This window comes from Pygoscelis adeliae, unplaced genomic scaffold (assembly GCF_000699105.1).
Source record: "Pygoscelis adeliae isolate BGI_AS28 unplaced genomic scaffold, ASM69910v1 Scaffold154, whole genome shotgun sequence".
NCBI lineage: Eukaryota > Metazoa > Chordata > Aves > Sphenisciformes > Spheniscidae > Pygoscelis > Pygoscelis adeliae.
In genome coordinates, this window is record NW_008825113.1 from 6,168,274 (window position 1) to 6,179,269 (window position 10,996).

Sequence of the window (10,996 nt, forward strand, 5' to 3'; positions counted from 1 at the left end):
AGCTTTTCCAGCTGATGTATCAAGCAAGAAGTTCACAGTTTTCATTTAAAGTATATGTATCTGGGAGGCGTGGAATGGGGATGTTGGTTCCTTTAAATAAAACGAGTGTTAACAGGAGGAAAAAAAACCCAACAACAAATGGCAATGCTTCCATTTTTGTCCTCTATGAATGCATAATGCTGCATGCCACTGGTTTTCTGTTTATTTTCTTTAAAAGAGGTAATCATCTTCACAAACCCATAAATGAATATTGTGAAAAAGGGAGGCTCTGGTCCCTTCTTTGAAAAGCCTCTCCCTGCTGTGTCACCACTACCGACAGCTGCTAATCTTGCATAACAGCAGAGCTGTATTGGTCTGACTTGAGTACAGTACCGAAGAGTTCTTCCCCAACCACATCCCTCCCTGTCCCCACAAGTGCCCCACCCACCTTCCCCATCATTATTTTTCCTTTAAAAAATTCAGTTTCTATTCATATTTGTTCAGTGCAAGAGTAGTAGAAGCAAAAAGACATACATATTGCTTGTTTCCGTTCTATAAAGTTGCTAGCTTTCTGAGCCAGACAGCGTCTTCACATACTTCAAAATTTATTGCTTCTGAGAGTCACTCGTCCACACGACACCAGCCAGCCATGGACCCACACACGCCATGGAACAGCGGTGAAAGTTCTTCGCAACAAGAGCAGCGTGAGCTATAGCAGCCGGGGCTCTCATTTGACTAGGACAAACTTCCCTAGCTGGTTGGAAGTCAGGTCCTCCATCTCACAGTCCCCGTGCTGCAGAGTGACGGCGTCATAGCTTGGAGACTGTGCAGAGAAACTCTGTTGCTGAGAGAAGGTGGTGCCAACTGGAGAGACGTTGCTGCTGATGTACAGGTGCGTGTCTAGAAGGTGAGCTGCTGAGGACACCGGTGACACGCTGACACCAAAGAAATGAGGTTGGAGCAGTTGGCTGTTGCCGGCAAAGGCCAGCTCAAATGAGTTCTCTCTTTGTAGCTCTGACAACAGAAGAGAATTGGATGCTTTGCAGGTACCTACGCTATCAGAGGAGGGGACGCCATTTGTTGCAGATGTCTGAGAAGTCTGGGGACAAGCTGTCTGGAGGAGCTGGTGATGCTGTAGCTGGAGCATTCTGAACAAAATCCAAGGATGAAAGAGGTTAACTTGCATTCCTTCTTTCTTGCCCCCACCCCGACCATAATTTCCCCTTTGTTTCCTTCTCTCTATCAAAGCTTTCCTTACCCAGCCAGTACAATTAAAGCAAGCTGACCATGCCAGGTCAACGTGTTTTCACTTGGCTTTTCCTCATGTTGGAGAGGGCGACTATCACCAGAAAGTTATCTAGTCACCATTTGGCCTGCTAATAATAGATGTTCTAGAGACAACGTGCGCAGATAAACCGGAAACTCAATTTTCCATCTTGCTTCTATGGGAACGAAGAGGTGCCACCACACATGACATTTGAGGCCACTGGAACTGTGCTTCCTTTGTGGGCTGTAACTTTTCCAAATTACAAGGTCTCGCTTCTTTGCCATGGGAAAATTACAGGAGGAGGCAGAGGGAGAAAGAAATCATTCCCAAAACTAACAAAGAAAAACACAGCTTGCAATGGGGAGAAGTAATGTTTTCCCCCACAGTACCAAACTGCTTCTCAATTCAGCAACCTCCAAACATTTGAACGTCGAGGTTTTTAAGTGGAACTGCACATCCCGTGTTACATATGCCAGTGCAGGAAGCCACAAAGGAAGCCAAGCAGTTTATCTGCTGCCACACAGCAAAGATGGAGGATAGGAACCCCTAGTGACTAAACTCCCCAGCCTCTTTTGCTGTGTTTACTCCTCCTCGCTTGCCCCTAACCAAAGTAACCCCAATGAAAACAGCAAAACTTCTCCCAGCCAGCTTCTCACCTCTGCTGCTGTAGCACCTCCTCCAGGAGGCTTCTTCCCTCTCTGCTGCTCCCACTGCTGCTGTACATGCAGGTGTTCGGCTGCGTGTGTTGGAAAGGGCTCATGGCACTCCTTGCTGCCCGAGATGAGGAGGACTGACACACCTGCCGAGCAAAGCCTTTGATTTTATTCAAGCCGAGAAACCCCTTGGCTCGAGCGTTCTTCCGCAGCTGCTGCCTAAAAGCCTTCAAGCCTGTGGGACATGATGAAAAGAAATGCGCTTTAATCCTCCTTAGCATTTGCCTAGGAACCTACTTTACAGAGCGGCCTTTCTGGGCAGCTGCCTTCAGTTGCGTGAGAACTGCGCTAGAAGAGACCGTGACTCTTCAGTTCACGTTCACCCCTCTGCCTGATGGGGTGCAGAATTCATGTAACGGAACAGGGTTTGGGACGGCTGCACCCTTGTGTAGATGGACACATGCACAGCAAAGGAGAAACCTGATAGAAATCATGATGATGTGCACTCCGTATTTTAGGAGGAAGGCGGAGCCTGCCATCCCACTCACGGCAGCAGAAATATCTTCACGGGCACGCTGAATCAGTATCTGAGAACCTCTCATCTAGGCACCTTCTTCAGGGCATCCGACCCTCCCTCAGGGACCGTGAATACGAGAGGCAGAATATCCAGGTGGCTGGCCTCAGTGTAACACTAACATGGGCAAGCAAGTATCCCTGCATGCTACCCTTTTCTAGTGGCAGTTGGAAGGGTGCAATTCCCCAGCAATAAAGCAAGGAAGACATTACCTTGAGTTAATGAGGTATCAGATGCCCGCCTTCCTTCTTGGAAGCTGACAGGCAGGAGAGAAGCACCTCCCATGCAGCCCTGGGCTTGTAACACCGGAGCGTCAGACTGGGAAGCTAGGAAGGGCGACGTCATCCTAGCTGTGGCTGGGCTCCCCGTCATTACTTGACCTGCCAAACAGCTGCTCAGGGCCACTGAGCTGTCATTTGAAGATGAAGTAAGGCAGCTGTCTGAACTAGTTCCCTCTGTGGGGCTTGCAGAAGAGGAAATGACTATACCTACAGAGGGGAAGGAAGGAGAGAAAGAGCATTCCCAAGATGAGTACAGGAAGGAACAAACATGACATCAGAGCCTTCTGCCCACCTACACTGGCACTAATAAGCAGCTGCGAGCCGCAGAGGTGTCCAGCAATTCATGTTGTCGCAGGGCTTGACTCCAGCAAGGGGTCATCAATGAATAACTTAAGTTTGGGCTCCCGTCCAGCCAGCAGGGCTCTGCCAGCAACTCCAGCACCACCAGGGTATGCTGGATCAGGCCTACAGCATTTCTTTAGCACAACAGCTCTGACACAGGATTATCGTTTTGTGAACAGTTTTGCTTGTGTATTTAGTTCACGGGGTCTGGATGTGTACCAAATACAGATAGTGATGACCTTTTTTTTTAAGCTCAGGCACCCCCACCTCCCCTGGTACAACAGCAGAAGCAAGCAGAGAAGGGTTAGGTCCTGCTTGTGAGAATGCTCCCCTCTAAAGTGATCTAGATGAAACACAACAGGCAAGGTCTCCTCCTTAAGGGCCATGCTTATTTCTGGGAAGACAGAACTGTGGAGGGCACTGGGCTTTCCTACCCCAGTCAAGGTAAAATCAGCACACACTCCCCAGGCTTTTGTCCGCTATGGCACTACTTCTCTGTCCTTCTCCTCTAACTACGGACACCCTTCATCTCTCCCAGACTTACTTACATGGAGGGGCATGCTGATAGAAATGAGTGGTCACTTCGGCCAGTGTGTGCCTCCTGCTGGTGTTGCTAGGGATGCGGATGGGGTGGTCATACGCCTTAATTTCATCTTCCAGTTCCTTCTCTTGCCTTACTTCTTCACTAATGGTGGTCTCCAGCAGGCTGTTCGGGGAGATGGAGCGGTTCCGGAAGAGCCCGTTGAAGTTGGGATCCACAGGAAAGAACACAGGCTGCAAAACATGTCAGATCACAGACTGAAGGGTGTTTCATTTATTTCTGCACTACTTTTTAATACTCTTCACAGCCCTGTGGCATGTCTTCAGTACGTGTACCGTTTGAGAGGCTACTACAACACCATGCCCAAATGCCAAACCAAAGATTGGAGGGAGAGAACAACAGAGTCACAACCCCTGTTGTTTTGGATTGGCAAAACAATGGAGAAAAAAAGTAGCACACAGTTTAGCTGAGAACACCAACCTGTAATGGATTGCTCATGTCACAGTCCATTTCTGCCTGCAAGGATGGCTGAATCAGGCTCTGAGGTTGCTGGTAAAGCAGAGATGATCGCAGGGTTTCACTAACGAGACTGTCCTGAGGCATCTGGAGAGAGAAAGCGATGCACAGAAGCCATCACATACACCGCAGTTCCACATGACTTTTCAGATACTGGAAGCTCAAGGAATTTCAGAGCCACCTTCCGTGCAAGCTTCCTCCACATACTATGAAAATTAACAAAGCTAGTCTTTCAATGCCAACACAAACACAAAACTCCTTCTCCTAAGTTAAGCAATTTAACTGCAAGTACAATTTGAAAAGGCACCCAGAGCACACTTTAAAGGGGGTGGGGGTGAGGAAAAGAAAAAGAATGTCAGAAAAACACACAAACTGACTCATGGAATACTTCTGAGGATCCTATGAGGTATGTAACGAAGAAGTGTAACTGATCCATGCCTAAGAGGGCAAATTTCCATGAGAAGCCTAATATTCTGGCTCATTATTGACCTGCACCGAAGGCAGCCTATTCTTTGGACCATGACCCACAGTCACTTCTTAGGAAACAGGCCATTAGTATTCAGTCAGCCTCCTGAAAAAAAAGTAGGCTGTGTCCTGTCAGAGGGCACCAGTATCAGAATTGGTTTTCAGAAGCCTGAGAGTTACCATCTTGTATTTTCCTGTAGCAAGGGGCAGAAAAAAGACAGCCAACAGACGTAGCTTCCCAGGTAAGTAATGCCCTTCCTTACCTCGATATTGATGATCTCGGAGCTCCTCGGCCTTTGCTGACGGCCAGTTGCTGGACGACTCGATAGCTGGCTGCTTCGATACTCCTTGAGGCGCTCCAAGAGCAGGTAATAAATTGCAGCAAAATGGTTGTAGCTGCTGTTTTGCAGAGACTAGAAGACATTGAAAGGACCCTTGAGTTACAGGTAACCCGGGATATAAGCAGACAAAACTCATCACTAAGGCCTCATAATAGCGCAGTCAAAAAAAAAAAGTAAAAATCCGGAAGGGTAGTGAAGATTACTACACCGTGACACTGGTTCAAGGCTAGTCACTGAATGACATATATATGACTGCTCCATTGGCATTCTGGTAGTCACTAATGGGCAAGCACTCCTCACCTCTACAGTTCTCTGCCTGTCGATGCCAAGTGTTTGCATGATCCCAAGGACCTGTTCATTGTAGTCACCCAGGTTGGAGTTGTAGTTTTGCATGGAGAAGGACAAAGACTGCTGCTGTCGCAGAGATGGGTCAGCTTGCATCCACTTGTGCTGCTTTATTTGGGAAATGGTTATGCGCTTGGTTGGGTCCACAACCAACATCCGTCGGATTAGTGTTTCACAGTCTGGATGGCAAAGATAAACTCATGAGCAAGGGGTAAAAATAACAGCCCAGCCCCAGGTCACTGCTAAGAAACCTTCCCAGCAACAGTGTATGATGTCCGCGAAGATGGGAATTAAAGGTTTCTGAGCAGCTGATGCCTGGTCTGACTACCAGATATTCAAACCAGCACAAGAGAGGTCCACATACATTTCACAAAAGCAACTCATCACTACAGGAAATGAAGCTGTAACGGATACCAGCAGGTTTCAGGTGGCCTTGCACCTTGTAGGAGAGCTAGTTTTGAGTGAATGCAGGTTTAATGATGTTACAACCACTTAAAATAGGTCAGAATTTAGTACAGAACCCCATCACATACAGCTTCCTGGTCCATGTATACTGCTTCTTCGTTTATAACCAGGGAATCAAAGCCGTTCACGGCTGTAACTGATAAAGGTCAGACTTCAAAAGATACTCTTCACTTGAAGAGAGAGGCACATTCACTTGTTTTTGAATCCAAATCAGAGAGAGGTCGTAATACTCTTCAGTTCCTTTTTCTCACCAGACTGTTCAAGTATGAGTGTTCAAGAAACAGTGCTAAGCCCCACTATTTCTGCTCCCCTTGACAGCATAGCCACACTGAAATATTCCCCTTCTGCATCGTTAAAATATCTTAGGAGAACTACACCCATCTCAGCACTGCAGGCTAGTCTCATTAAAATCCTGTTTTTTCTCTTTTGTGACCGATTATTTCTCCAGCTAGGGTGTCAAATATGTTTGTAATCCATAGAGATAGTTCAAGAAACGAAACGACAGCCTTTTAAATGCACCATAAAGCAGACCCCAGAAAACAAAATGTGTGCGACCAGCCCCTGAACTTATTATAAGCACTGCCCTACAGAAATTACTGGATACGTAAAGACAAAGTGATCGCCAGCTGCAAAACCAGTTCCATCTGTCATTGCCTCAAGAAGGAACAGGACAGCTATTCCTTTAGCTGCATCCCCTTTTATAACATTAAGGATCTGAAAAAAAGCACCTTCGGACATGAAGTAAGGGATGCGGAACCGCCCCTCCAGCACTCGTTGCCTCAGAGTTGGTAAATTGGGTCCATCAAAAGGCAGAGAACCACAGACAAGGACATACAGCACCACTCCAAGGCTCTGTCAATAGAAAACACCACAGCATGTGAGTAACTCCAGTAAAAGCAATGATTTTGAAAGCCCACAGACCCTCATGAAGTGTGAAATGCGATTTCTAAGGAATATCAAGCTCACCCATATATCAAGGTGAGGTCCTTCATATTCTTTGCCTTCAAAAACTTCTGGAGCTGCATAGGGTGGGCTTCCACACCAAGTGGAGAGGGGCTCTCCCGACTTGTAGAAGTTTCCAAAGCCAAAGTCTGGAATGAAGGTAAAAGTCTGGGGTAAGACACCACTCAACCACATACTAGTATTTCAGAAGTAGCAGAAAATGGAGAGAAGAGAGCAGATGTATTGCTTTGTTCTCTGCCTCTTCATTTAAGCTATTCTCTTTTGTCCAGAGGATGTGTTCAGAGAAATATCAGTTAACTTTTGTTTTATTTTCAGTTACCATAAATACATTTATAGGATGATCCTAGAGAGATTGAATTTGACTACATGCCTAATGTTGTTTATAGAGTAACTGCGTATTTCTTATTACCTGCTAACTTGATATTCATGTTAGCATCTAGCAGAAGGTTCTCTGTTTTGAGATCCCTGTGCACTATGTGGTGGCTGTGACAGTATTCCACCGCTGAAAGAATCTGCCAGAACTTCTTCCGTGCTTCGCTTTCACTTAAGTGCCCATTGGAGGTCAGATGATCTGCAAGACAAAATAAAAGAGACAGAGGATTTAGAAACACCTGGAGGAAACTTTTCATAATCCTGCAGGTGCTACACTCGCTGTTCGACAGCTGACAACGCCAACCCTGGATTTTTAATCAGAACATATATATTACTCAGGAATGACCACAATAAAGCCATGGTTTCTAAATCTAAAGAACTGTTAGCTCCGGCAGTGAGGACTTACCAAACATTTCTCCATTCTTTGCAAACTCAGTAACAATGTAAAGCATATCCTTTGTCTCCATAACCTGTGAAGACACAAGAGAAGACATGCTTAAAAAAATGCAGACCTCTGTAATTTCACTCATTTTTCTAAGTGTATTCTCAAACATATCAGTTTAATTATTTATTTGCCACAGCAGCTGGCAGTAAAGGCATCTAATTTTGCATCACAATGCTCTTTCCAAGCAAACTGGTATATAAGAAAAAGATAACAAATCAATGCTTATGTGCCTAAAATATACAATGGCTTCCCATGCCATTGTTCTCGCCATTACCATGCCACCTAATCTCCATAAGATAACTGATGAGCAGTTCAATAATTTCATACACTACCCTGAATTCCTTTTTGTTAAAATATGCATATAAAGTTTTACAATTCATTTGATACATTTTGAACATGCAAAGACACTTAAAGTTTACATAAGGTCGCCTTTGTTTCAAGGCTAGCAGGTACTCAGATCAGGAGAGATATTTGCAACTTGGACAAATCAAGAAGTAGTATCAAATACCCCGCTCCCATTTGGTGTTGGCTCGGAACATGGCAAGCCTCCCACGCAAGTGACAATAGGTTGCTGTTTGTGTAACGGCAGTGCTTGATGCACATCAACAACCGTCAATATATCGCCCAGCGTTCACTGATCAATCTATTATCAACTTCCTTTGATACTTACTAATTTTTCCCTTTGGAGGAAAAAAAAAAAAAGAACTAAAAACCAAACAATGAATGAGGAATGCGGAGCATTTCCAAATTCATCTTCAGTTACTACGGCACATCTTTCAAATGTTGCATTTCAGATTTTGAAATACAACATTTCCCTGGCATTGGACTCTCAAGGAGTAGATATTTTGTTTTGGAAGCAGAAGGCTCACAACAAGTTAACAATCAAAAAAGCGTCAATGCTACTTCAAAGGCTGCAATTTCCAGGATCCTAACATGTAACCTTTCTCGAAGACTCTTGTCCTCCCCTCACTACAAGTACACACAGACACAAAATGAAAATAAACAAACAGGGAGCAAAGGAAGAGAGGTTCCCAGTTTAAAAAACTGAAGGAAAGTGTTCTGGGAAAGTTGCCAGCTGGATGAAATTAAGACGCCATGCTGAAACTAAAACAATGATGAAATAATACAAGAACACACACCCTACACTGGTATGTCATCTAATTCCATCCCTGCTTCTCAGTCTCCACCAAACAGGTAAAGCATCAGTTACAACAACAAAGAAAAGAAAACTTCGCTGAAAAGAAATTATGGTCCACTACCAACGTCATTTGCTCCATCAAGTGAAGTGGTTCAACTAGATGGAATTTAACCTGCTTTTCTAAAAGCTTCGAAATAGTATTTTCACCCACATCATTCCACTGAAATGAAATCAACCGAACTGTTAGAATATTTCTGTATATCCTATACTGCCCTATGGGCAACAATGACATCAGATGTTAACACAGAATAATTTTTGTTCTGATGGTTAATACTGTAAATATCAAGCACTTCACGTGTGTCAAGGTCTTTAAAAATAATGCCTTGCCTAAGCGCCTGCCTTACTGGCTCTTCGGTCTTACACATTAATTAAACTTTTTTTTTCTTTTTTTTTTTTAAGCTAACAAACCCAACGGTAAGATTGCAGACGATAATAGTGTTTACTACTGCACATGGACTTTCAGACCTGCTGCTTCATCCACCTACTCCTCTCTCTCCCCCCCCCGCTTCTACACAGGTCCAGGCAGACTGCGATACCTTATCTTCTTAAATCCACATGGCACTATTTAAGATGATTAAGCGGAACTTATACCAAATGCTAATTAGATCAAATATTTAGAATTTGCAAAGCTGCCCTTGCTCACTAGACAGCTGTGATCCTGTTTTCTGCACAACACATTCATTTGTTATTACTGTTAAAAATACTCATCAGTGCAGAAGCTGAACAAATCTAAACCAAAATTCATGTTGTGAAACTCTACAAGGGGAAAGGTATTTAAAATTCACTTTCAAAACCACACAAACCAGAACAGAATAACCAAACGGGTCATTTTTTGACATATTCTAAGATACCAACATTTGCAGGCTTTTTCTTTTCTACTTAGATTAGAATTCTAATTCTTAGATTGATTCGGTTTCTTTGTTGTTGATTTTAAATCCCTTCCACTTATGGCAAACTCAACTTTTGTGCTTTCTTCTCTGCTATCCTACATGAGTTTAAGTCTTCCCCTTATCAAAAGCACATAAGAAGTTCCAGTCCTCTAAACTGGAAAAGCAGAGGAGCCAGGAAAGGCAAATTCATCATAGAAGTTCAGATAATCAGTTCCTTGACCTGAAACAAACTTCAGCCTGGTTTTAATTGTAAATTTTACAGTGCGTTTTGTCAAAAAGCTGTCTAAGGTATCAGAGTCTTGTTCAAAGAACGATGAATGACTTTTAAAAAACCCAGTTTATTTTAAGTGTTTTTCAAGAAGTATTTAAATATGCATTCTCTCTGCAAATATTTGATGTAAAATCATGTGCAAGAGAAGAGCACAAGCCTATCTCATCTGCATGCTGCACTTCAAAGCTGACCTCTTACCTGATACAGCTTGATAATGTGGGGATGATTCAAAAGCTTCATTATCTGAACTTCTCTATAAATCTTCTCCAGATTGCTTGGGTCTAACCTTGTTTTGTCTATTATTTTTATTGCAACCTGTAGATTTAAAAAATAATAAAATAAAATAACCCCAGACATTAAAAAATAGGTACTCTTACTGTTAAGATCTCTTAAAAAAAAAAAGAAAAAAAAAAAGAAGACACCCGCGCCCCGCACACACACACACAAACTCACAAAAACCAAGTAAAGTAGCTTTTAAGGTACGGACTTGACAAAGCTGATTCTGTTTTTCTGAACTGCACAGAATTCACGACACAGAACGTTTTCCTTTTCTACGTCAAAGGATTACACATAAGGTAGCGAACAGAACTGCAGAAATTAGCACTGGACAGGATTCGGTAAATCTTTTAATCCATCCCATGCCAGTGAAAAACAGATTCCTGTAACAGACTATTTTCTGCTGTAGTGACCGATACGATTTTGACATGCAGTACAAATGGACACACGGTTGAGTGCCCGTTAACAAATTATTTCTGCAAATAACACTGCAAGTTCTTTGTTCTTGAAACATACACATTGAATGAAAACATTAAACCCATCTGAAGTCTTCAGAAGATCCTTAATTTGTTGGACTCTTCAGCAAACTATGACAGGGCAATTCAAGGAAGCTACCGTAACGCTCAGAAATGTTATTTTTCACACGTTCTTGCTCTGCTTTAATTTTACATGAACTCCATCGAACACACCGGGAAACCTTGCAGCTCCCGCGAACGGCCACATCAACTACCGGTGTACCGTCGACGAGGCACGCTACGCCCGCCAGCCCGCCGGACTTCGCCAAGCTGGCTGCCGCTCCCTCCCATTCCCCC

At 43.8% G+C, this 10,996-nt stretch overlaps 1 protein-coding gene across 2 annotated transcripts in view; it reads right to left on the reverse strand.

Annotated features, from left to right (window-relative positions):
• The window catches only part of SIK1 (salt-inducible kinase 1), a 12,181-nt gene extending 1,915 nt beyond the window's left edge, over positions 1-10,266 (reverse strand). The window contains exons 1-12 of one of the 2 annotated variants that reach the window (XR_663788.1): positions 10,107-10,266; positions 7,511-7,574; positions 7,142-7,303; positions 6,736-6,860; positions 6,498-6,621; positions 5,260-5,483; positions 4,882-5,031; positions 4,118-4,240; positions 3,645-3,870; positions 2,686-2,961; positions 1,903-2,134; positions 514-1,127 (exon numbers count right to left, since the gene is read on the reverse strand). Coding sequence is in view for 1 of the 2 variants with exons in the window: in XM_009328007.1 (XP_009326282.1) it covers positions 707-1,127; positions 1,903-2,134; positions 2,686-2,961; positions 3,645-3,870; positions 4,118-4,240; positions 4,882-5,031; positions 5,260-5,483; positions 6,498-6,621; positions 6,736-6,860; positions 7,142-7,303; positions 7,511-7,574; positions 10,107-10,265 (2,286 nt within the window). In the remaining variant the exon portion in view is untranslated. Of the gene's footprint in view, positions 1-178; positions 1,128-1,902; positions 2,135-2,685; positions 2,962-3,644; positions 3,871-4,117; positions 4,241-4,881; positions 5,032-5,259; positions 5,484-6,497; positions 6,622-6,735; positions 6,861-7,141; positions 7,304-7,510; positions 7,575-10,106 lie in introns of those variants that run through there. The other variant, XM_009328007.1, reaches the window with a different exon arrangement.
• Between the last annotated feature and the right edge of the window lie 730 nt (positions 10,267-10,996).